Genomic DNA, 22,068 nt, shown 5'->3' on the forward strand with positions numbered 1-22,068 from the left:
GGATAATTTAGCCCTGTTCAATTCAATGGGTTTACTTTGAGTAAACGTTACTTGGATACAAACTGACGGCGGCGACGATGCACATGGGACAAAACGCTTTCTCGTCTTCCAACCCTCTGTCCGCCTCTCTTTCCTTCCTCCACCCCACGTCCTTCCTCTTAAACACACAAAGTCTGGCCGTTCAGACAGTGGGATTTCACAGTTTGCTTTTCGGATGCGCTTATCAAACAAATGCGGGGGGTGGGGAGGTGGAGAGAGGAGAGAAGGTGGCACTTCTGATCCCAGAGACTATTGAAATAAATAAATAAATGAAACCAAAGGAAAATAAATATACTGTATTGGGTGAGGCGAAGGAACGAGACGGGCAGGCCCCAAGCTGGTCGTAAATGCGATCCCGGAGGGAGATAGTCCGAAGCTACCCAACCCTTCACCCAGGGAGCGCCCCTCAGCAATTTCTTCCCCCAGGACCAAAAGGCGACAAGATCCGGGAGAGATAGACAGTTCTGCGGGTGAAGCGTATCCTGGAGGTGAGAGGTAGAGAGACCCCTCGAATCCAGAAGCCCATCTATCAAGCCTGTTCCTCTATTCTTTTCTTTTCAAAAGTGATCAAAACCGTAACTGGGGGTGTGGATTGTAGCAAATGTCAGCCGAGGCGTCATGAAAGCCTCGGTCGCTATCTAAGCTACGAACGCCGCTTTCTATCGCTCGCCTGTAGCGCAACAGACGCGCGCAGACACGACCCATCCTTCTGCCTGTTTCAGAGGAACCCTGAATACGGCTGCGACAGGATGAACGCGTTCAAAGCGCGTCTCTCTCTCTCTCTCTCCAACCTCCCCCCCCCCCCCGTTTTAAAAGAAGCTCATCCTCGGTGCTCGCGCCCCATCCCATCTTAAAGGGACACCCGCCTTGGGTTTCAACTGGAAACAAGAGGCAAAATTTAAAAGAAGCAAGCCAAAATACTCACGGTGGGCAGAGAGTAACACGTGTGTATGTGTGCACGCGTGTATGTTCCTGCTTCTACAATCCCATCCGGCGGGGGGCGGGGGCGGGCGGAGAGGAGCTCGCGCGCGCCAGCACGTGTACCCGGGCGTGGGGTGGGGGTTAGGGACCCATGAGGGCGAGCGGGCATCCAAACCACTCAAACCCTTATAGGCAGTGGGAAAGAAAGAAGATCGGAACGTTTGTGGTGGGTGTTGGTGGTAATGGGGGGGGGGAGACGGTGGTTGAGCTTAGGCACGCGTGAGTGGGACGGGGGGGGGCGCTGAGAGAGAATCAGCCCAGCCTTCCCCTCCTCCTTCTCCCACACCCACTTAAACCTGCTAGATCTCAAACCCAGCCTAGGCGCGCATCTTCCCCAGTGGAAGGGAAAGGAGGCGATGAAATGGAAAGCCTCGCCGAGAAAAGTTGATGATAAGTCCAAATTGAAAATGTCCCAAAGCTTGGGAGAGAGAGAGAGAGAGAGAGAGAGAGAGAGAGATTTCCCCACCCCCACCCCTCTTGGTTTTCTGGCTGCGGCGCTGTCGGCCAACTCGCCTCTCCGCAGCCCCCTAGAGGCCAGACGCGTACACACACTCTCGCCTTTCTCTGTCTCTCGCTCGCTTTCTCCCAATGGCTGCTCTCAGCCACCCACCTCTCTCTCTCTCTCTCTCCTCCTTCCTTCCCTCCGTCCCTCCCTCCCTCGTTCGCTCCCCCCCTCCCGCCCGCCCGCCCGCCTCTGATCATGTTGACATATTCGCACGGCACGGAGCGGTGGGGATGCTTTGCTGCAGCGTTACAATTTCCGACACCTTCTTTTTATAACTCGCCTCGGTCCCCCTCCGCTCGACCTGTCAAAACCACGCCTATGGAGCCACACAATTGGTCCGAAAGCGTCAAAGAGCCAATCAAGTATGCGGCAGCTGCCCTGCAACGCCGCACAACACAGCCATTCCATCCCGGCGCAGCCGAGCGCGCTGGCTCAGACACACACGCACTCACACCGGGGATTCTTGGAGCCCAGCGCCGCTTTCGCTCGCTCGCTCACTCTCTCCCTCCGTGGCTCCTTCTCTCGCACTCGCTCGCTCTCCCACTCGCTCTCAACACCCCCCCTCCTCTCACACACACACACATACATACCCGTCTCTCTCTCTCTCTTCTCTCTGTCTCTCTCTTCCTTGCAGGAACTTGCAGGGGTTGGGAGGGCGTAGAAGAGCGATCAAGGCTCCCCAGTTTTGCAAATCGCTATCGTTAAGGCTTTTTTAAAAATTATTTTTTTTAAAAAAAATTGAAAGAGGACAGGGGGAAAGAAGGGAGGAGAGATCCGAGGAGGAACGACGGAGACGGGCGGCGGAGATTTTTTTTTTCTTTTCTGGAATCCAAACTTTGGCAACGGCGAGCCGCGTGGGGGGAGGGGAAAACGGAAGCTGCATATTCTCTCTCTCTCTCTCTCGCTCTCTCGCTCTCTCGCTCTCTCTCTCCAACTTTTAGCGCTGCGAGAAGCCTGATTAGAAACAAGAGGCTTCCCCCCCCCCCATTCACAATTTCTTCTCTTCTCCTCTCCCTCTCATTCACACGCACACAAACACACTCCACCTTTCCAGAAGCTTTCTGCGGGGCGTTGAATATAAGGAGGGGGGAAGCATAAGAAAGAGCGGAAGGAAAAAAAAACCTTCCGATCTCAACGTTTGCAAGAGACCCACCAGAGAAAGAAGGTGACTTCTTCTTTTTCGAGGCGTTCCTTTTCCCTGCACGACCGAACCCTCCTTTCCTCCGTCTCCTTCCCCAGAAGTAGCGGCGAAATCTGGCCGAAGTCCTTGCTGCTGCTGCTGCTTTCTCCACCGCCACCCCTTCCTCTTTCGAAACCGACCATTCTTAACATTATAATTCAATCATTGTGAAAAAGCGATCGCTGAGGAGTAGGAGGAAGAGGAGGAGAAGAAGGAGCTTCCCAGCCAGGCGCAAAGACACCCTGGCGGGTTCCGGGTGACAAGATGCCTCCTGCTTTCGACTCGGGCGCTGGGACTCTCTGGTGACTCGCCTATGTCACTCTCCGGCACCCCCCGCCCTGGTCGCTCGCCTCCTCTTCGGACGGCCCTCTCGCCTTCCTCTCTCTCTCCTCCTCTTCCTCCCTTTCCCTCCTTCTCTCCTTCTTCTGGGAATCGTGGCCCGACGATGAGCTCGTAAGGGCCGCGCGCTCCAGGATCCAGGACTGTGTCCGGGCAGGCCGCTGGGAGCGAGGCAAGCTGTTGGATGAATCTCTCCATGAGAGAGCCCGTGATTCCTGGGACCAGCATGGCTTACCACCCTTTCCTACCTCACCGGGCGCCGGACTTCGCCATGAGCGCCGTCTTGGGTCACCAGCCGCCTTTCTTCCCGGCTCTGGCGTTGCCCCCCAACGGGGCCGCCGCCCTCTCTCTGCCGGGGGCTCTGGCCAAGCCCATCATGGATCAGTTAGTCGGGGCGACGGAATCCGGGATGCCTTTCTCGTCTCTGGGACACCAAGCCGCGGCTCACCTGAGGCCTTTGAAAACCTTGGAGCCGGAGGAAGAGGTGGAGGATGACCCCAAAGTCCACCTAGAAGCCAAGGAACTCTGGGATCAGTTCCACAAGCGGGGCACCGAGATGGTAATCACCAAGTCAGGAAGGTAAGGGAGATTTGCTCCTGGGCTATGGGAAACGATTGGGGGGGGGGATTCTTCTCCGTCTCGCCTCCGCACACACCCGCCAACCCATTTCTCTCAAGCTGATTTCCAAGCAAACCAATCGTTTCCACTTGCAAACAAGAAAATAAAAAGCTTAATATGGAATTAGGAAAATATCCAGAAAGCGACAGCTGACCGTGTGTGCTTGCAAAAGCCTTCACCCAACCTCTGAAGGACAATGGGAATACTGTGTGTGTACAATCTATGCAATGCATATAGCGATAGATAGATAGAAGATAGATAGATACATAGATAGATAGATAGATAGATAGATAGATAGATACATAGATAGATACATAGACAGATATCTGCATCCAGGAATCGTTCACACACGCGCAACACTTTATCTGTGCACACCAAAGAGAGAACTGACCGCAGTGTTCGTGGGATATGTGCAATCATATAAAACTGGGCAGAATTTTGCACCGGGAATCTTTTATTAAAAAATGCAATAGCTCCCTTCGTTGCTTTGTTATGTCTGTAATTTCCTGCACTTTTTGCTGGGCAGCCAGACCCGTTGGAATGAATGGGGCTTACTTCCAGGCAAAAACATACCCAGACGTAAAAGCAGGCTTTATCCTGCTCAGACTTTCTTTAGCAGTTAAGTCTTTCCACGCTCGAAGCAGATCCAGCCTAGTTACTTCCAAGCAAATCTATTCGGAGGTGGAACTCTTCGACTGGATTTTTAAAAGCACATTTGAACCCTCACCCCCGAAAATAACATTGCTCTTCTGTAAATGTGGATATTTTGAACCCAGGATTTCAACTGCTAGAGAAATCCAGGTGTAGGGCCCGAAATTTGTGGAGCAAGTGAAAATACTCTAGCACTGGACTTGATAATAAAACAGGTTTGGAATGAAGGGCTTCCTTACCCCGTAAAAAGTTTGTAAGCTGTACTTAAAACTTATTTAAGAGCTAAATGGCAGATTATGTATTTTCCCTAAACGTCCGCTCACAAATTACGAATAGTCGTAATTTCTATAGAAACAATTGCCATTATTTCATTCCAACGCAGAAAGTGAAAATTTAACCCTGATGCAGAGTCCTCAGGTTCATATTTACGATGCCAGGTTCATTTTAAACTGCTTTTAAAAAAAAAAATCAAGTCCCCAAGACGGCTGAAAAAAAGTAAGGAGACTTTGGATCTGTGGCCAAAGTTTTCCCCCCAAGAAGGCTTATCTACTGTTTGCTTTCTTATTTGGGCAGCTACTTTGTAAGGAGGCTTTGCAGACTTCAACAGCTCGCTACAACAAAATCACACGTCTTTGCAATATGGAAATCAACTTAAGGATTTGGGGAAGGGGTGGCAACCATCTTCCAAGCTCTCCAGTATCGTTGGCCTTGGACTATTGTTGCACGCTAAATACTACGAATCTGCGTCTCCCTCCATGCTCAAACCAAAGGAGATTATTTTGAGATTATTATTTTTTAAAAAAAGAATTAAAATGGAATATCCACAAAGGATTCCTATTATCATTTTTATTTTGCACAATAGCAACCAGTCGAGAGAATCTGAGAGTACAGTTCCTTGCTAAGGTTGGGGGTGGGTGGGGATACTACGACGACTCTCGCTTTTTAAAAATACATATATTTATATATTTTAATATAAGTAAAATCTTTGCCTTCTTTGTTTTGTGCTCTGTCTGTCTCTGTCTCTAGGAGAATGTTTCCACCCTTTAAAGTGAGGTGTACTGGCCTGGATAAGAAGGCCAAATATATTTTGTTGATGGACATAGTGGCGGCTGACGATTGTAGATATAAATTCCACAATTCCCGGTGGATGGTGGCCGGGAAAGCCGACCCTGAAATGCCAAAGAGAATGTATATCCATCCAGATAGCCCGGCGACCGGAGAACAGTGGATGTCTAAAGTCGTGACTTTCCACAAACTTAAACTGACTAATAACATTTCGGACAAACACGGATTTGTGAGTGGTTTTTAATTTATTCCCCCCTGTAACGTAACCTCCTGGTTCTTTAAACGCCGCCCCTGCTTACAAACACCACGCGTTTAAAACAAAGCAAAACATATATTTGCAAGGTGGAGAGATCAGCTTAGATCGACCCTCGGTCACGCTGCAGGGATTGGTGGGTGGGAAACCTATTCGCTAAAAAAAGCTTTGCAGAGGCCCAAAGAGACTGACGTTTGATTTCGATCCCTTCCAGATTTCTAAAGGAAGGGAGGGGGGCGAGAAATGACTTCATATTTGGGCACTTTGGTCGAGCTGCTTATAATAATATCATAATTGGTTTCTGTGTGCATGTGTTTCAGGGAGGGAAAACGGGGAGGAATCGCAGGATGAGGGTAATCGTTCCCTTTCCCATGTTATAAATCTAATTAGGAAACTTCCGGGGCAAAAAAAATATCCTGCACTCTTGCTCAGACTCAGCTCTAAATGGGCAGGATCCGAACTCTAGTTAAATCGCAGGGAGGGGGAGTAGAGAAAAAAAGCAGCTTAACTCCAGCAAATCTGGGGTTTGTTTTATAACTTTTCTAGGGCAAAACTGATTTAAGAGCCAGACAGTTCCAGAATTGGGGGGTGGGGGGGGAGGACACAGGGTGCAGATAAAAAATAGGAAGGTGGAGGAGAGACGAGGAAGAAAGGATGACAGGAAATAAATACACCTCCCCACCACCAAAAAAACCCCACCCCAAACCACTCAAATTAAAATAAATTTCTTTGGGATTCCAGCCGGATTTTATCCCTCTCCTAACCGATTTAGACCCATGTTTAAGCTCGGGTCGCTTTACAGTATTATTATTATTTCCTTTCCTCCATTCACATCCCTGTCTGTGTACAGATAGGAAAGTGAACTTTCGGGCAAGGCAGCTCCTCCAGCGAAGTGCAGAAAATGAGGTCATTCCTTCTGGCGAGGTTTTATTGGGAAGGAAAAAGGAAGAAACGGGGAGATCCTCGTTTCAGCTTAGCTGGCCTTGGCTGATCTTCCTGAAAAGCCTTAGCTCGCTCTCTCTCCCCCCCACCCCCAAACCTTGGCCCGCTTGGAGCTCGCTCAGAAAACCACTCCGCTCCCTCGCGCTTCCTTTATATCTCCTCGCCAGTCAACTAATGACCCGGGCTTAGCTCTCTCTCCTACTGGGTTGGAAGACAATTATTATGATTGGTAGTATTATTTTAAAGCAAAATATTTCCAAGCAACGGTGGTTCTAGATGTGTAGAAGAAGAAAGAAAGAAAGAAAGAAAGAAAGAAAGAAAGAGGGCGGCTAGGATTTGGAGGCCTAAATTCATCCTTTGCTGATGTTCCTCTTTTCGTTTTGACTGAGTCTGGATGTGCCTGCTTGTCTGTCTGTCTGTCTCTGACCCCTACCCCTCCCGCACCCGCAGACCATCTTGAACTCCATGCACAAGTACCAGCCTCGGTTCCACATCGTCCGGGCCAATGATATTCTGAAACTGCCTTACAGCACCTTCCGCACTTACGTTTTCCCCGAGACAGAATTCATTGCGGTGACTGCGTATCAGAACGATAAGGTAAGAAAGAGTCGCTGTGGAATGCATTTAAGGGAAGGAGGTGGAGCGGTGGGTAGGGGGTGGCGAGAGAGATGGGTGATCTTGAGCCTCTGATCGTTATCTGATTTGGCATAAATGGCTTAGGAAAAAATTGGGCCTTGTCTCCTAGCGCCCCCCCCCCCAATATCACTTCGGCCACTTCAGAAAGAAAGTTGAAAGAAGGAATTAAAATTGTTCTAATTTTCGATATTCGGTGTATCCAGAGAAAACTAGTAAGAGGTGGTGGAGAGGAAAATAGATGTGTTTGTAGTGTGCGAGAAAGAGAGGGAGCGTAAAAAAGATATCCGACTTTCTCTTTCGGTGTGCAAATGTGATTTTTGAGGAAACAGAACCCTAATCAGACCATACATTAGTTTACTTAAAAATACAACAACGACAGGGGCAACCAGGCCCCCAAATGTAGGTCTGGTTCATATTATCCACCCCCCACACACTTTATACTGCGGTGTTTTTATTAATAGTTTTGGAGTAGGGTTGGTTTTTTTAAGGGGCAAGGGAAAGAAATACGCTTTTAGCACCTAGCAGCGTTTAATAAGAAGGACATGGCCCATTCTGATTTGAGGATGCAGTGAGAAGAGAGGTGTAGTTGTTAAAGATACCCTATCCTCAATTATCACCAGGCGTCCTGTTTGCGGGAGGCCGCCTTGCCCACCAAAGTGGTCTAACTGGGAGCTTGGCGCGGTCTAAATTTATGGTAATGAATTCAAGGCGAAGGACCCGGGAGACTTCGACTAGCCAGCCTTAGTTTCATTTCATTTTTATTTTTTTCCCCTCGCTGTAAATTAGTACTTTTGGTATTTGGATTCCCAAACTCGAGTGCGGTGGTTTATGGAGCTTTGGCAGCGCTGCAAGATGGAAACCCCAGTGTGTACTTTGAAAGTGTGTGTGTGTGCGCGCGCGCGCGCGCTTGCTTAATTCTCCTGGCGGAGCTCCTTGGACAGTTTAGCTCTCCTGAAATCAATGTGGCTCGTGCCTGAACTCAGGATCGCGGTGGAAGTTGGCAGGATATGGTGTTGGACGAAAGCGTGTGCTTTGGAGATGGGAGGGAGAGGGATCTGATGCCGTGTTTCTGCTCCTGTTGGGAAATCGAGGCTTGGCTTGAGGAGGCCCCGCGAAGAAGTCAAACGTGCTAGGGACTAGCCGCTTAACAGAACTTTTGTTTGATACGATCGCCGAGGTGTGTTGGGGAGGGAGAGATAAAGGAGGCTCGCTCTCCTCCGGGGCGAGCGGATCTCGCTTGACTGAATTAGCCCCGTGCTCGGCCTGCGGAAACCTTTCTAGTCCCTATCCGAGAGAGAAGCCCCTTGTCCGACTGACCTGCAATGGCGTGTGAAAGCGGTGTTGTAATGGAGCCAAAGGCCCCCGCTTTCCTGGCGTTATCTCGAGCCATCTCTTGCAAGAGGTCAGAGAACCCGCATTCCAGCGCTCACCTAGGCGGCCCCGGTCGCCTTCATTAAGCACTTTCTGAGCAATTGGAAGTAATGGATTGACTCCCTGACATGGGTCCCTTTCTTGCGTTTTGCTCCTGTTTTTTAATCGATGGGGGAACAGATCCCAGGGCCTGGCCAAAGGAGTCAGGGGAGGTGTGTGTGAAATCTCTCTCTCTCTCTCTCTGTGTGTGTGTGTGTGTGAGAGAGAGAGAGAGAGAGAGAGACAGACAGGAGGGACAGTGAGATTCATATTACACACATGTAATATTTTATATTATGTTATTATATAGCATATAATATTGTATACATATGACATGCACTGTGGCAGTATTTAAGCCCTGCCCCCCAACTCAAAACGTCTCTGCACTTCTGTAGAAAACTCTTAAGGCGAAGGAATCCTATGCATGTTTAATCCTTAGCATGTCCCACTGTGCTCAGTGGGTATCCCTTCAAACTAAGGGTGCAGAGGATTGTAGCCTAAACTTAGAAAGGGGAGAGCGTGAGATCAGAACTTTGGGCTCATCTTCCCACCCAAAGGGACAGCCCAGTACTGCTTTAAAAGTACTGCTTTAAAAGAGGTGGCAGCAATGATTTCAAAAATTAAGCAGGTGCCGAATTTTGTGCACCCAGTGATTTCTTTGAAAGCCGAAAGCGCTGGACATGGGCCGGATCCTTGAAGGGAGAAAAAGGCATTGCAGTCTTGAAAAGGAAAGGAAAAAGCAACAACATGCAGATGTTGTTGATTTCCTCCCACCCATCCTTTTAAGAGTTTGCAGAGGTGAGGGGGAGCAACATGCCTGTAATATGTTTGCATAGTATTTATTCAGAGCTCGCCCCCCCTCCTCAACCTCCAGCACTGCGTGCATGCACACACACACGCACACACAAGCACGTGGCCCGTGGACAGTAATTACATAAAGTATTTTATTATAGCAAGCGGGTGACCACCATTCCTTTGCGGTTTAATTATGGCAGGTAAAGAGTTGAAACTGAAACATAACTTTAATGGATAGCCAGGGCGGCACGTTCCACTCATTCCTCCGCCAGGGTTCCCCCCTCAACACACACACACACACACACACACACACACTAAGGCTGAGGCAACCAGCCGCAGAGGTGCATGAAAATGGTCTTTCATGCTGGGGGGGGGGGCAGCCCTAGGATCCTGGGCTCTTGGCCCTAACAATGTCACATGGTCAGTTTGTGGGTCTTCTGCTAAGGGTGTTACTTGGGGCTTTTGGAAAGAAACTTTGAGGCATAGTTTGGGATGAAAGCTGTTTACGCCCCCCTCCATTATTCCCCTTGCTTTGAGTAAGGGCATGCACAGGAGAAACACCCCGCCTGGGTTGGACTATGAAATTAGAGGTTCAATAGGCTGGAACAGAACCTTTATTTTCTATGCTTGGATCACACCCTTCCTTCATTCAGGGTTTCACCACCTCAGAAAGCTGCCTTATTTATAGAGTCAGACCGTTGCTCCAGCCACCTCAGTATTGTCTACACTGACTGGCAGCTGCTCTCCAGGGTTTCAGGCAGGGAGTCCTGGGGATTGAACCTGGGACCTTCTGCATGCAAAGCAGTTGTTCTCCCACTGAACTAAGGCATTTCGCTTTGATCCTTGCGTGGTGTAAATTGCACCGAGAGCTGGTTACTTACTAACGGAGTTTTCTCCTAGTTTTAGGACCAGGATCTGTCCCTGCACCTTTCTCAGTGCCCCAACCATTACACCATGCCCCCCTGAAAATCTGGATCCACTTCGAGATTCCGTTCTTATGCATTTTTTCATTTCATTTCTTTTTTTCTCCTTTCTTTTTAAATGTAAAAATAGATAACTCAGCTAAAGATCGACAACAACCCATTTGCCAAAGGCTTTCGAGACACAGGGAATGGGAGGCGAGAGAAAAGGTAAGGGGGCTGTCGCAGTAGAGTGTGGGGTGTCTGTCCAACTTGCTATTAGCGTGTTCAGTCTGGTTTTGAAAGGCTCCTGTTGTAGGGTCTGTTCAAGGATCTTTAAAACACACAACTCTCATTGGGATGAGTGTTGGTGGAGGGAGGGAGGGTTCCTAGCCTTAGTGGAATCTTTTTTTAGAAAGTGATATTTGTAAACGCCCAAAGGTGTGTTCACTGCCACCCAAGGGAGACGTACACAGCTTAGGACACGTGTTTGCCATTGCCAAAATGTGGAACACAAGAGGCTGTGGAGAGGGAGTGGCTGGCAGTAGTTTACCCAAAGCCATATTCTAATGAGACGTTGCACTAACCTGATCCTGCATGCATTTAAATTGAAGTAAGCCTTGAGTTCCTTCCAAGGAGTGTTTTAACAGCAGGTAGTGTCAGTGAAGAGGAAAACAAGCATCTCTTAGCCTTTCTTAGAGTTAAAGGAGCTTTCCTGTGTATGTTATCTTTGCACAATACACATTCAGGGCAAGGTAATTGGGTGTGGATATTTGTTTTGGAAGGCAGTCTTCAAAGGCAAATATTTCTATGTTTTGAGCAATGAGCAAAAAAATGTCAAGGTAAAAAAAAATTCCCCTAAAATCTGCAATGACCCAGCCTGTATTTTGAAGCCCCATTTAAGACCTCCTTATTTAAAATTCCTGCTTTCAATTTTAAAACCAGTTGCTTCATTTCGACTTGAAAGGTGCCCAGTATTTAATTTTGATTTTACAGATACTCATACATTTAGGGAGCAGGGAGAGAGCTGGTTCCTGCAAGCGTTATTCATAATTCCTCTCTTCAAAATAAAAATAAACTGAACAATAACTTCCTATTAGCCATTAAAAAGCCAAATATCCAGGAATAGTCCAGCAACTTGGAACAGCTGATCACTGCTGGACTATGGTTGCCCAAAACTCACCCAACTCAGCTCAACTCTTCATTTAGTCACAGATTTGCTCTGCCTCCACCCCGCAAGAACCCATTTTTCACTCTTCCCAAACTCTGAGGAGATCAGCTGCCCCCTATCAGATGTTTAGTTTCTCTTAGCATTTGTGGATTTCTGAGATTACATCTAGACATGAAGAAGAATATTAATATCATATTGAGGTTGTCCTTGCCATGTTCTGATGGCAACTCATTCAAGTTCTTCCCTTCAAAGTTCTACCTAAACACTTCCCCTTGGAAAAGGAATTGGCTTCCTTCCAAAAGAACTGTCTTTGGCTTCCAGAATCCCAGCTCCAAACCCGAAACCTGAAATTCGCTTACTCCTGGAGAAACCCGCCTTCTTTCCACTGAACTGACGCCAAAGGCCCTTTGATCTTCGGAAAGGCCTGTTGACCTTTGGGGGCATCATCCGAAGTAAATAACACTGCAGTCCGCAAAGCCCCTTTCTTAAAACAGGCTGACTTGCCTAGAAACCCTTTGCGACTCTAGTGCCAGGCCAGTAGGCTGGGCAAGCCTGGCTTTGATGATAAGCATATCCGCAGGGATCACAACGATATTTATTTATTTTATTTTTAAAAATCCTGTTTGATTCCATTGGACGTCTTTCCTCGTCCATTGGCCTGAATGGGGCACCAGCTGGTTTTTTCTTTTGTAAACAGTCTTTTGCGGTGCCAGCTGATTTGATTTAGAGAGGTATTATGGTCTGGAGCGTGTGGTATGTGTTCGAGAGTTTCCTCCCTTCTCCAGCGACTTTTAAACCAACCAACTTTTCTCCAGGAAGCAACTGACCCTCCAGTCCATGCGAGTGTATGATGAGAGGCAGAAGAAAGAAAATGGGACATCGGACGAGTCCTCAAGTGAGCAGACAGCTTTCAAATGCTTTGCCCAGTCAACCTCCCCTGCAGTATCAACTGTGGGCACATCTAATCTCAAAGGTGAGGTACCTCCCTACTTGCCATTGCCCCTCCCCCCACTCCCTGTGCACCCCCCCATTTTCCCTCCCCCCTCCTTCTTTCTATTTCTGGGTTATTACCATTTCCAGGGGGGTTTTTTGGTGGGGGGAGGCAGCATTTGAAGGGAGTTTGGCTGAAGATCAGCCTCCGGTTGGAAAGAGGGGGAAAAAGTTTCGAAAAATAAAATAAACCCAATTTTGAAACTGCTCCAGACATTTTTAAATAGGAGGGGGAAAAACACTTTTCTCCTTTCCGCCCTGTATCTATATTTCTTCTGTGGTTTGAACAGAGTCAGCCAACACTGACTAAAGCTTCAGAGCAAAGGCAGACCACAGGGCAAAAGTTCAAAACTGCAACCAGTCCATTCATAACCATATTGGAATTTCTGAATAAGGGTGGGGGGGGTGGAACCCTGCAACCAATCCATTCATGCACATATTGGAATTTCTTATTAAGGTGGAGGGGAAACCCCCTGCAACCAATCCATTCAAAACCATACTGGGATTTAGCAATAAGGGGAAAGACAGACAAAAAAAATTTCCATTAAAAAAATAAACAAATTTCCTATGCTTTTGAGGACGCTTCGTCAGACTCAATGTGTTGTAGCAGTTAGATTACTAGACTGGAATCTGGGATTCCAGGGCACTACTATACGCCCCCCCCCTCGCTCAGCCAGGAAGTTTGCTGGGTGACCATGGACCAGTCACTTTCTCTCAGCCTAGCCTACCTCACAGGGTTGTTGTTGTGGGGATGAAATGGGGAGGGGGGGGTGAATCGCGTGCGTCACCTTGAACTGCCTGGAGAAAATGTGGGAAATTAATGTCATAAATTGTACATGCGTCTTTAAGATGCCACAAGGCTCTTTGAAGCTTTGGGTTCAAGATACTAATATAGCTAGCTCGCTAAAAGATTTTACGAAAAGGCTCCTTTTGTTTTCCTGACTCTAAAGGAGAACAGGCAGGAGGAAGGCACAGCCTGGGTCAAATTATCTCTCCTGTTCTCCCTTCATTTCATAAACCTATGGGCTGTAGTGGGAGTTAAGCGGCTTCCAAGGAATCCTACATTTGCATGTGTACATAAAAGCCTTCAAGTTACTTTAGGTGGCCCATCTTATCCCCACTTTGAATTCAATCGGGTGTCCTGAGTAGTGTTCCAGATGGTGTGCTGGTCTTCTCAAGCAAGCATGCATAGGATTGCAGCCTTAAAAACACATACTTTTGAAAGCCCTGGACTTTGCCATGCTCTTGTCAGATGGAATGCACCATTTTTTTCCCCTTTTTAACCCCCTCATTTGTTACCCAAAAAATTGCTTGAACTTTGGTTCTCTCAGGGGCCTGCCCTGTGAAAGCAGAAAACAAATGGCAGGGGATTTCAAGCTCATGTAAGCAGGCCCTGTGTCTGAGGCTAGAGAGAAGCCAGACCCTAAACGTTTAACCTTCCCTTGCGTTGGGAAGGAGGCGAGATGTTCCAACAGAGCACAGAAGAGGGGAATAAAAACCTGGGAGAAATAAAAGCTGGGGAATTAATATGATCCTCCTCCTACCCCCAAGCCTCTCCTCTCCTCTCTCTCTCATCCACTTCAGTTGGACGTTTATTGTGGAAACAAGGAGATAAAGTGAGCCTAGATACCAGACGGGATGGGGGAATAGGCTTACTTGCGTGTATCAACCTAAATTTGGGAAGCTCAGCTCCAAACAAGTCAGTTTGAATTCGTCTAGTAGTCCTTCTTTCAGAGGCGGTAAACATGATGGAACGCTTCACCAAGGGGTGGGGAAGGAAGAAGGAATTCCACCGAATAAAAAAATGTTTAGGTTAGGGGAACAGGCAAGGCTAGAACCGTGATAGGCTACTTTTCTACCTGCAGAGATCCCCCCCCCCAAGATGGTGGACTGAACTGAAGTCAACTGGTGATAGCTCAGCTAAAGTCTTTAGGAATAGTAGGCCAATATATATAAGATTTAGAGGGGTGGAGGGTGTATATTCCAGGCAAGACAGAAGGCTGGCAGGGTAAGTGTGCTTGTGTGTATGTATCTGTGTATGTGTATACACACACGCTCTTGGAATTAGTATTTTATTTGCATTGAGCTGTGCCTCCAAAACGAGAGGGGTTCAGCTCCAAGAAGTGCGACCTGGACCTCCCAGGGGAAGGGGCGCCTGGCTGAGCAACGGCTCCAACGTATTTGCTCTCCGACTGACCCTCTCCCTTCTTTTCGGCCCCCAGATCTGTGTCCCAGCGAGGGGGAAAGCGACACGGAAAGCAAAGACGACCCCTCGGAGGCCAACGACTCCTCCGGAAAGATCTCCACCACCACTGCTGCCATTGCCACCAACAGCAGCTCCTCGGGCTCCGGAGGAGGAGGAGGAGGAGACCCACGGGAGAAGAGCAGCCCCTCCAAAGTGACCCTCTTCCCCCCGGACTCGGCAGGCGGCAGAGGCAGCCGGGAGAGCGCCCCCAAGGCTCCCGCAGACTCAGCTCGGCACAGCCCGGCCACCATTTCCTCCAGCACCCGGGGCCTCGGCGGGGAGGAGGTGAAAAGCCCCTCGAGGGAGGACTGCAGGGGCCTGGCCAAGGAGCCCTTCGCCCCGCTGACGGTCCAGACGGACAGCGCTGCCCACCTCGCCCACCAGGGCCACTTGTCCAGTCTGGCGTTCTCCCATGGCCTGGCCGGGGGGCAGCAGTTCTTCAACCCGCTGAGCAACGGGCACCCTCTGCTCCTCCACCCCAGCCAGTTCGCCATGGGCGGCGCCTTCTCCAGCATGGCCGGGATGGGCCCCCTGCTGGCTACAGTCTCCGGGGCTTCGGCAGGAGTTACCGGGCTGGACAATACGGTGATGGCCACGGCGGCGGCTCAGGGATTATCCGGAGCGTCAGCGGCGGCTGCAGCGGCGGCGGCGGCTTTACCTTTTCATCTGCAACAGCACGTCCTGGCCTCGCAGGTAAATTATTGCGGTGGATATGTAGAATTTTATTTTATTTTTCGCCCGGGTGTGAGTTCTCCCCTCACTAAGGCAGAAGCTATTTGGGAATCTATTGAGGCAGATCATTACCCGGGAGTTCCCCTTTCTCCCCGCCCCCATTCTTTATCTTGTCCATTGGAGCCAAGTCCTAGGAGCCGAGGGGTCTTAACGCCCCCCCAATAAAAATATTTGAGGGGGCCTCCCGAAAGTTGATAGGCACTACCATTCAAATGGTGTCCGTGCGCGGCGTCATGTGATCTATTATGCGGGGCAGGGCTTACTTGCCCCCCTTGGGCAGCCAGGATTTATTTTTTTGAGGGGGGCGCTTTATGTTCGGGGGCAGAACCAAATTATCAGCAACACAATTGGTCAGTTAGTTAAGTATTTTTTATTTACTTACTTGATTGGGGAGGCAACTGCCCCCCTTCAGCCCATGGCTACTCCCATGCCCTCCCCCGTATTTTATTCAAGTTGGCACCCCCGGTCTTGTTCCAACAACAATCCTCTAATGGATTTCAGGCGAAGGGTCGTAGCTGGGCGGTAGAGCATCGGGTTTGCATGCGCAAGACTTTAGGTTCCATTCCTGCATCTCCGGGTAGCGCTGCTTGAACTCTTGAAACCGCTGCCAATTAGGGTAGGTAGTATTGATGTAGGTGCTCCAATGGTCTAACTAAGGAGGCCTGCATTTCTCAGTGGCAGAGCGTCTGCAGAAAGTCCCGGGTTCAATTCCTAGTTTGTAAAGGTAGTGCCAGGAAGTATACCCCGCCCGAAGTTCTGGAGAGCAGCTGCCAGTCCGTGTAGACAATAGGGAGCTAGATGGACTAAGGGTCTGGCTCTGCGTAAGACAACTCCCTGTGTTCCATTTCTCCTGCGATGGTGGTCCTAAAGAGTGAGCTAGAGGAAGATTATTGTGTGTGTCTGTTTTAGCAGACTTTTCGGTGACATGTTTAAAAGAGTTCAGATGGATTCTTTATTCGCAGAAGAGAGAAAAGTATGCCAGCATGCCCTGTCACTCCCACCTTCCCACTCACTGCTAAAACCATATAGACCGGAGCCATTTCACACCAGACTTTTTAAAGCTTCGGCTTTCAAATTCTGCGCGTGTGTGCGTTCCTGGAGTTTCTTTTTAAGGGTATTATTATTATTATTAATTTATTTATTTCTCTCTTTTTAAATAACCTCTAAGGAACTCCGGGCAGCCTAGGTGGGTTATTCTATTCCATCCTCACAACAACCCTGTGAGGAAGGAGACCGAGGGAGAGAGCTGCAAGTTCAGCCCGTGAATATTATGACCGATAGAGGGGATTTGAGTGCAGCTCTGCTCTGGCAAAGGCCGGTATCAGAGGGAAAGCGAGGTGCTTCGTTTACTGACTATGTTTAAAGGGTTTTTTTGTTTCATTTCAACACTCTCACGCGCACGCAAACGCCCTAGCGCTCTCCCCAACACAAACGCTCTCTCTCTCATACTCTCTTAAACTGAAGCTCAACAGGCGTTCGTCAGGATGAGGGAAAAGGGCATACAGTATAGGGAATCGACGACAGAACATCCACCTATACAAGGGTTCTCTGGAGCTCTTGAATAGGACAGGCTCGCTCGCTCCGACCACATTTTACAAGCTAAAGAGTTTTTGACTCGCTTGAAAGCGATGCCAACATTTCCTTTCCCAAAAGGCGTTTTGTCCGAGAGAGAGGGAGGGAGAGCGCAGAGGGTTTTCTCTCTCCCCCCCTCCCCGCCGCCGTCTCTTTCCTCTAGAGGTGTTGACTCCCGCGGTTGGAATGGCAGCTGAGGGTGCTCAGCACCTTGAGAAGACAGATGATTGAAATGGGATATTTTTAAAAAATGGAGCTCCAGCTTGGCTCCGGGCCCTCGCGCTTCGAACTGCTGGTCCCGGCGCCAGGGAGTGAAACGGCGCTTGGCTGAGAACCGCGTCTCGGAGGCTCTCCGGGGCTGGTTACTGCGTTTTCCCACATGCATGGAGGCGGGGGGGGGAGGGAAGGGACACACAGAGAGACACCTCCCTAACCCTTCCTAACAGAACCTCGTTTTCCGTCGTCGCCTAGGAGAAGCTGCCCGGTTGGTATTTGTTCTGTGTTTAGGCGCATGTGTTTCCTTGCCTGTTTTCTTGCGCCAACGTATATACATTTAACTGTGCCAACTACTGACCCGGCCGCTGCTTCTCTTGCAGGGCTTGGCAATGTCCCCTTTCGGAAGCCTTTTCCCTTACCCGTACACCTACATGGCAGCCGCGGCCGCCGCCTCGACAGCAGCCACCAGCTCCGTCCACCGCCACCCGTTCCTCAGCGCGGTGCGCCCTCGCCTGCGCTACAGCCCTTACTCCATCCCGGTGCCCTTACCGGACAGCAGCAGCCTTCTCACCACAGCCCTGCCCTCCATGGTCGGCGGGGCGGAAGGCAAAGCGGGCGCCTTGGCATCCAGCCCGGCCTCGGGAGCCTTGGACTCCGGCTCCGAGCTGAACAGCCGCTCTTCCACCCTCTCCTCCGGCTCGGCCGTCTCGCTGTCGCCCAAGGTTGACAAGGAAGCCACCAGCGAGCTGCAGAACATCCAGCGTCTAGTGAGTGGCTTGGAATCGAAAGGCGACAGAGCCCGGAGTGGGTCGCCCTAGAGGTGGGGAGAGGAGGAAGGTCCCCTCGCAGAAAAACCTCTCCATCCCCCACAGTCTCTAGGCTAGGGACCCCTCTTTTCTCTTCCCTCCCCCATTTCTCTGGCCGCCTGCTAGAACTCGCCACTGCCTCTCCCACCTCTGGGTGGGACTGACCAGGCAAGGTTTTGTCCTGGAGGTTGCAGGGGGCGGGCGGGGAGCGACGAGCCTGGAGGCCGCTAACCGGACAGAGGGGGGGAGAGAGGTCGCTCTTGGAAGCTGCTATTGTGAACCAGACTGTGGTGTCCACTGGAGGGGCGGTGGTGCGCACGTGGGGTCAGCGGATCCTGGGGAGAGGTGACCCCCATGGCCTCCCTCCCTTGTTTGTTTCTACCCCTGTCGACACACAACAAACGGAGATGAAAGGAGAAGACACGGAGGAGTGATCCCCGGTGTGTCCCGCCCCCCTTGCTCCCCTTCAAACGGAGAAATGACTTTTTGCATATCAGTTCAAGCCTGACCACGGCCCATGTCAATCTTTGTTAAAAGAGGGGTGTGTCCCTTTAATACTCGAGTGACGTCTGTCAGCCTCTGTAAGGCTCTGTTTGCATGTTCCATTCTAAGCCTCATTATTTTGGAGTTTTTTTTTTTAATTAAAAAAAAATTGCTTGCTTAAGTTCCAAGGGACTTTTTTTTTTTAACCTTCCCCCTCCCCCACGTTTATTCTCCACTTCTTCCCTTAGGAACAATTTAAAATGTAGTTGGAAAGATGAGAATTTTTTTTAAAGGGCCGTAATTTCCTTGAAGCGGTTCCCCACTCCCTCTCCCCCCCCCCTTTACTGTATATGCAATAACAAGGTTTATAAACATAATAAGGAAGAAAAAAGAAAGGAAGAAAGAAGTGGACACTATGGATAAAGTATTTATGTAATTGATGGATAACTTGTAAATAAGTGGCATATGAGTACTCGAAATTAAAAAATTAATTTATTGATATTGTACATATGTCTGTAAATAAGGCCTGATGCTGTCTTCTTCTATCGTTTTCTTTCTCTCTCCAGTTGCTTTCATTTAAAATAAAATTAAATAAAATCCCTTGAAGAGAATTTAAAATGTATTAAGATAGCAGGAGTCCCTCAGCAAAGTGTATATATAGTGTTTACATTTGTCATATTTTATTTGGATTCATTATGTCACCGGGGATAATTTTAGTTGTTTATTTACCGGGGATAGAATGCAAACGGCAATAAATAAAATAAATTTTAGGGCTGGATCCACCGGGAGAGGGAGGGGAAGGAAAGATTGTACAGTAGTGGGACTGCTGGGCTCTCTCTTCCTTCTAAAACTGGAAGCGCCGTCTGTAGAAATGGTTGAATAAGTACGTTAATTAATCACCAAAGCACTTCTGAGGCGGGTTTGTAAAAAGAGATAGCGGGAGGGCTGGAATTGTTGCCCAATTTAAAAAGCAAATATCCAGATCGATTCCTCCCTCTCTTCCGCAGTTACGAGATATATTACCACCACTATTCCAAACGAGTTTTTTGTTTTTCTCGTGCTAAATGTTGCCTTTGCTTAGAGGGAGTCCACATCGCCATGCTATGGCTACAAAGTCTGGTTCCAAGAGCTGGGCAAACGAATATATATACTGTATATAGTTGAAAAGTTCTTAAGGATTTCCTCCCCAGTAAGGGGAAGAAGAAGAAGAGGAGTTTGGATTTGATATCCCGCCTTTCTCTCCCTTTATGGAGTCTCAAAGCGGCTAACATTCTCCTTTCCCTTCCTCCCCCACAACAAACACTCTGTGAGGTGAGTGGGGCTGAGAGACTTCAGAGAAGTGTGACTGGCCCAAGGTCACCCAGCAGCTGCATGTGGAGGAGCGGAGACTCGAACCCTGTTCCCCAGATTACCAGACTACCGCTCTTAACCACTACACCACACTGGCTCTCAGTCGAATATTAATTTTGTGTGTGTGTTGAAATCCTTAGGCCTCCGGTTATATGCCTGGGGAGTCTTTGGTTTGGTTTATAAATAACTTAGCGATTTCTTTCAGGGCATTTCTTGACTCAGAATGGCAAAAGTCCGAGAATGGAAACTCTGTAGGATTCCCCCACCCCTTTACTGGGGAAATTATATAAATAAATTCCCGAGGAGAGTGTCTTTCTCCCTTTTAATAAAAATAGTTTGAAGGACAGCTTTTAAAATTAATAATAATTTGAAAGGTGAATTACTTCCCAGTTAAGATTGTAAATACTCTTACTTGAGAGGCGCAAGTTTTCTTCAAAAGAACTTGACGTCCAACCTAGTCCTATATTTCGATCCTATTATTACATACTTGCCCGGGAGTAAGTCCCATTGAGTTCAATGGGCCTTCTTTCAGAGTAGACCCGTATGTGCGGCTGAACCTTGGAAACTGCAGAGGATGATATGAGTCTCTTCATCGCCGCGTTGGAAAATAAATATAGTTGGGACTGAAAAGTCAAGTGCCTCCTCTTGTTTAATTGTTTGGTCTAAAAGTCTTGTAGAATAAATAGAGAAGAGCTTGGGTGTGTGAGAGAAAGGGAGAAACACCGTTAAAATGGAAACAGTAAATTTATCAAAATAAATAAATAAATGGGAGTCTAGGAGGGAAGGGCGGAGAATCAACAAAACTTCAAACTTTTCCCCGGGTATCCAAATCGCGCCTGTATTTATGATTTGGGGCAATGTTTATAGAACGCCAAAGAGCCGCCAATGGAAGCAGCGAAGTCGTGGTTCGGTCGCTGATGCAGTTCTAAGCGACCCTCGCGAAGCCTTTGAAGGTCAGCTTGTGAATGGACAGGCAGATAAGACCGCTCAAGACCGCCGCTCTGTGAGCTCGCCAGCCCCTCAGCAGCCCGCCTTGATAAATTGTTGTTTTTAAGACTAGCCCGGAGAGTCTCTCCACGCCGTCGCCCGTGCGTTTCAACGTGAGCCAGCTGTAAATATTATAAAAGTTCACTTCCACTCTCTATCCTGTTACGTCGCCTCCACTCCCCCATCCTTTCCTCAGCCCTCTCGGAATTGTGTCACTTGGAGATAAACACCAGCCCGGTTGGTGAAAGTTGAATATATACAGAAGGATCTCCATTAACGGCCCCCTCGCTCTCAGCCCCACCGCCCCCCAGTCTCCGAATGGGTGTGTTTCCTCCCCAAATCTTTTATATCACTTAATTTTTTTGGCTCTGGAGTTTTAAAGAGTGGATTGTGTGTGGTGAGGTATTGATCGTTGTCCCTAAATAATAATAATAATAATAATAATAATAATAAGAAGAAGAAGAAGAAGAAGAAGAAGAAGAAGAAGAAGAAGAAGAAGTTCGAAGTTTATGTACCTCGCTTTTTGATCACATCCTCGGTCCCTTCGGGAGTTTCAGGGAGGGAGCATGTAAGCGACTGGATCTGTGCCCCTGTCCTTTGCTGTTGGGATTAATTCCCTGAAGAAGATGGCGAATGGAGATCGTCGAAAGCTGTAACCCAATGCACAATTACCTGGGAATCAGCCCCAACGGAACAGAGGGGGGATTAGCTATCAAGTAAACATACATAAGATGTCTAGAGGTGTATACAGTGAGCAACAACCGACAGAACAGCCTTGCGGCACTTTGAAGACCAGATTTCCTTTGGCAAAAGCTACTGGGGACAACAGACCGCTTTCTCAGATGCGTGAGGGGTATGGTTTGTAAGGTCGCCTTGTCTGCGCGCTTACTTCCAAGTAAACATGCATGGATAGGCGCACTCAGTTTACGAATCCAGTTTCATTCTCATCTGAAGGCTGCAGTCCTCAACTCGCTTCCGAGGTAGTAGCAATCCCATTGAGAACAGCCAATTACTCTTTTTTAATAATGTTTTTAATATCCAGAAACCTCAACAAACTAAACCTCCGCAGCTACAGCCTTTTTTGGCGAGAAATTGACAAAGACCTCAATAAATGGAACAAAACGCAACTTCACCCTCTCACGCAAAATAGCCAGAGTTACTTTTGAATAAACCTGTTTTAGGAGCGCTGCACACACATGCACA

General features: G+C 48.6%; 1 protein-coding gene across 1 annotated transcript; it reads left to right on the forward strand.

Annotated features, from left to right (window-relative positions):
- The first annotated feature begins 1,776 nt into the window (after positions 1 to 1,776).
- On the forward strand, positions 1,777 to 19,034 carry TBX3 (T-box transcription factor 3). The gene is made up of 7 exons (XM_081841836.1): positions 1,777 to 3,623; positions 5,340 to 5,607; positions 7,024 to 7,170; positions 10,468 to 10,544; positions 12,300 to 12,457; positions 14,697 to 15,412; positions 17,620 to 19,034. The coding sequence occupies exons 1-7, from the start codon at positions 3,229 to 3,231 to the stop codon at positions 18,055 to 18,057; spliced, it is 2,199 nt and encodes a 732-aa protein (XP_081697962.1). The 5' UTR covers positions 1,777 to 3,228; the 3' UTR covers positions 18,058 to 19,034.
- The last annotated feature ends 3,034 nt before the right edge of the window (positions 19,035 to 22,068 follow it).

The sequence above is a fragment of the Podarcis erhardii genome, assembly GCF_964252035.2.
Source record: "Podarcis erhardii genome assembly, chromosome: 15".
NCBI classification, from domain to species: domain Eukaryota; kingdom Metazoa; phylum Chordata; class Lepidosauria; order Squamata; family Lacertidae; genus Podarcis; species Podarcis erhardii.

Coding starts and splice junctions, on each gene's coding strand:
- TBX3 (XM_081841836.1), top strand. CDS start 3,229: ATGAATCTCTCCATGAGAGAGCCCGTGATTCCTGGGACCAGCATGGCT. Junction 5,608..7,023: donor TTTCGGACAAACACGGATTT/GTGAGTGGTTTT, acceptor CCGCACCCGCAG/ACCATCTTGAACTCCATGCA. Junction 12,458..14,696: donor GGGCACATCTAATCTCAAAG/GTGAGGTACCTC, acceptor TTCGGCCCCCAG/ATCTGTGTCCCAGCGAGGGG.